A 2,655-nucleotide genomic window follows, 5' to 3' on the forward strand; every position below is an offset into this window, starting at 1 on the left:
CCTAAGATAAATAAACGGGTAATAATTGACCTTCCTGTGCACTTAGACCACTCGTCGCGCCCGTTGGAGCATGGGGGCGTGGAGGGGCAGGAGAGGTAGTGCAAACGGAAGGAACGAGACGGACGGACTCCGAGGCCAAGCAGAGGCTCCAACCCCCAAGCCCCAGTTTCCCGGGTCCCAAAGCACACTGCCGGGGCGGGGTCTCAGAGGAAGTATGTGTGGGGCGGGGGTGTCGGGAGGAAGACTGGTCACCTGACTCGCCCTGCCGCAGCCCCCTCGGAAGCTGAGAGGCGGAAGTAGACGTTAGGCACGGGGCTCGCGGCGCGCCGACTCCACATCCGGGAGCGGAGAGGAGAGCGGAAGTGGCGTTGATCTGGCCGGAGCCCTTGGGTGAATTTGTTAGGCGTGGAGAGGGAGTGATGTCTTCCAGACTCGGTGCAGTGCCCGCCGTGAGTTTCTCGGTTTGACCGTTACGCTTTAGGGGTAGCGCTGTCGAGCCCGCCACACGCGGTCCCTCGCTTTTGTCCCCTGTTCAGAGTTGGTTTTATCAGAGCCCATCGCAGGCCCCACCCTTCTAGATCAGATATACCAGCCCCCTCGTTTTTCCCCCCCACTTCTGCTGCCCGATCCCCACCCCCTTGGACTCAGTTCCTCGTCAGGTTGCCGTTAGTCTCTATTCTTTTTACATTCCCAATGCCTCCCATATCCGTTGTCCTCGCTTTCTGTCTCCCTTTTAGAGCTTCTTTCTAGGACAGGGCTTTGAGAATGGGGGAGATGAATGAAGGCTCTAGCGTTGTCACCTGCCTTGACCCTGTAGGAAGATAAGGCGGCACATTTTTCGTAAAAAGTCTTGCCTTTTTCCGTTTGAGGGAGTAGCCCCGAGAGAGCTTCATTTCTTGGCACAGGGGGATTCGTCTTTTTGTGGTCAAGGTTCAGAGGCCCCTAGCATTTACTCATGTGCTTGCAATTTGCTAGACCCCGGGACCCACATCCTTTAAGCAGCAGAGGAGCACGAGGATCGTGGGAGCTAAGAAGTAAGTGAGGTTTTGTGCGATCCATTTATAATTGTGTCGCCAGCGCTGTCCAATAGAGCTTCCCGTGATGATGAAAATGTTGTGTATCCGCACTGTCCGGTACTGTAGCCACTAGACACGTATGACTGTTGAGCGCTTGAAATGTGGCTTACGTCAGTGAGGAGCTGAATTTTAAATTGTATATTAATTAATTTAAATAGCCACCTGTGACTAGTGGCCACCTGATTGGACAGTGCAGGTCTAATCCTAGTGTGGAGGAGGAAAACTTCGCTTGCAAAAAAAAAAAGTACGAATTATAATAAAAATGGAATGTGACTCAGTGTAGCCCTGCATTTCTTTAGACATCAAATATGTACTCATGAATACATTGATGAACTTGGGAAGGACTGATAAAAATGACTGTAAGCTACTTGGCTTCAAGACTGGTTTATTATATTGTTTACTGAATGTGCTAAGCTTTTCCATATTTGTTAATACAAAAAAGGTTCTTGTTAAGGAGATACTCATTGGAAGGGATTAATTCATTCATACAATATTTACTAAATATCTGCTTTGTGCCAGCTCTGTGGTAGGTTAGATACACGGACATGAAAAGCGCACAACTAACAGTCTAACCTATTTAGGCAAGGAGATCCACACAATACAGTGTAATGAAATTTTTTTTTTTTTTTTTGGTACGCGGGCGTCTCACTGCTGTGGCTTCTCCCGTTGCGGAGCATAGGCTCCAGACGCGCAGGTGCAGTGGCCACGGCTCACGGGCCCAACCGCTCCACGGCATGCGGGATCCTTCCGGACCGGGGCACGAACCCGTGTTCCCCGCATCGGCAGGCGGACCCTCAACCACTGCGCCACCAGGGAAGCCCCTAGTGAAATGTTTTTAAACAGGAATTTAGTATAGCCTTTGGGGAAGGGGAGTGATATTTGGAAGGAAAGTGTTGCCAGAGCAAATCACTACTAAACAGACTTGAAAGTCAGGGAATAATACAGTTAGCCAGAAGGAAAAGGGTTTTGTTTTGTTTTTTTTGTTTTTTGTTTTTCAGAAGAAAGAACAGAATGTGAATGGGTGAAAGGATTTAATGGAATAGCAAGTGGGTAATTGTTCAGAAATGTAAAGATTAATGGGCCCTCATCTATTAATCAGAATCAGAATAATTGGCGTTAGGGCATCAGAATCCTTATTTTTAACTGGACTCCTAGGACATTGTGAAATTTGAGAATCCTCCATGAGAAATGAGACTAGAACAGCGTAGAGGATGAAACCGTGGAAAACATCAGTATTTAAGAATTGGGTAGAATAAAAAAGGGCTGCAAAGGATGCTGAGATGAATGTAAAATACTTTTCTAATGAAATCTAAATATTTGCACCTAGAGAGTGAACTAGGGGCTCTTAAAAATTCTTGGTAGATCAGAAAGGAGTTGAAAATAGGTTAAACTTCTCATCTTTGTGATCAGAAGCTGAGACTGAAAGTACCACACACAACAGGTTATTTTAAAGTCACTACAATTATGATAGTTATTGTATGAGCCAAAAGCTTTTTCTTGTCATATTTATGGAAAGAGAAGTTTGAGATTAATCTTTTTTTTTTTTTTTTTTTTTTTTTTTGTGTACACGGGCCCCTCC

At 46.4% G+C, this 2,655-nt stretch overlaps 1 protein-coding gene across 6 annotated transcripts in view; it reads left to right on the forward strand.

Moving 5' to 3' along the window:
- Positions 1-269: 269 nt before the first annotated feature.
- The window catches only part of ZNF512 (zinc finger protein 512), a 34,894-nt gene continuing 32,508 nt past the window's right edge, over positions 270-2,655 (forward strand). For 2 of the 6 annotated variants that reach the window (XM_007470848.1, XM_007470847.1), the window contains exons 1-2: positions 270-449; positions 976-1,034. In XM_007470848.1, coding sequence (XP_007470910.1) covers positions 420-449; positions 976-1,034 — 89 coding nt within the window. In that variant the 5' untranslated portion in view covers positions 270-419. Of the gene's footprint in view, positions 450-737; positions 1,035-2,655 lie in introns of all 6 variants that reach the window. The other 4 variants (XM_007470849.1, XM_007470850.1, XM_007470852.1 and 1 more) reach the window with 3 other exon arrangements.

The sequence above is a fragment of the Lipotes vexillifer genome, unplaced genomic scaffold (assembly GCF_000442215.2).
Source record: "Lipotes vexillifer unplaced genomic scaffold, Lipotes_vexillifer_v1.1 scaffold717, whole genome shotgun sequence".
Classification (NCBI taxonomy): Eukaryota; Metazoa; Chordata; class Mammalia; order Artiodactyla; family Lipotidae; genus Lipotes; species Lipotes vexillifer.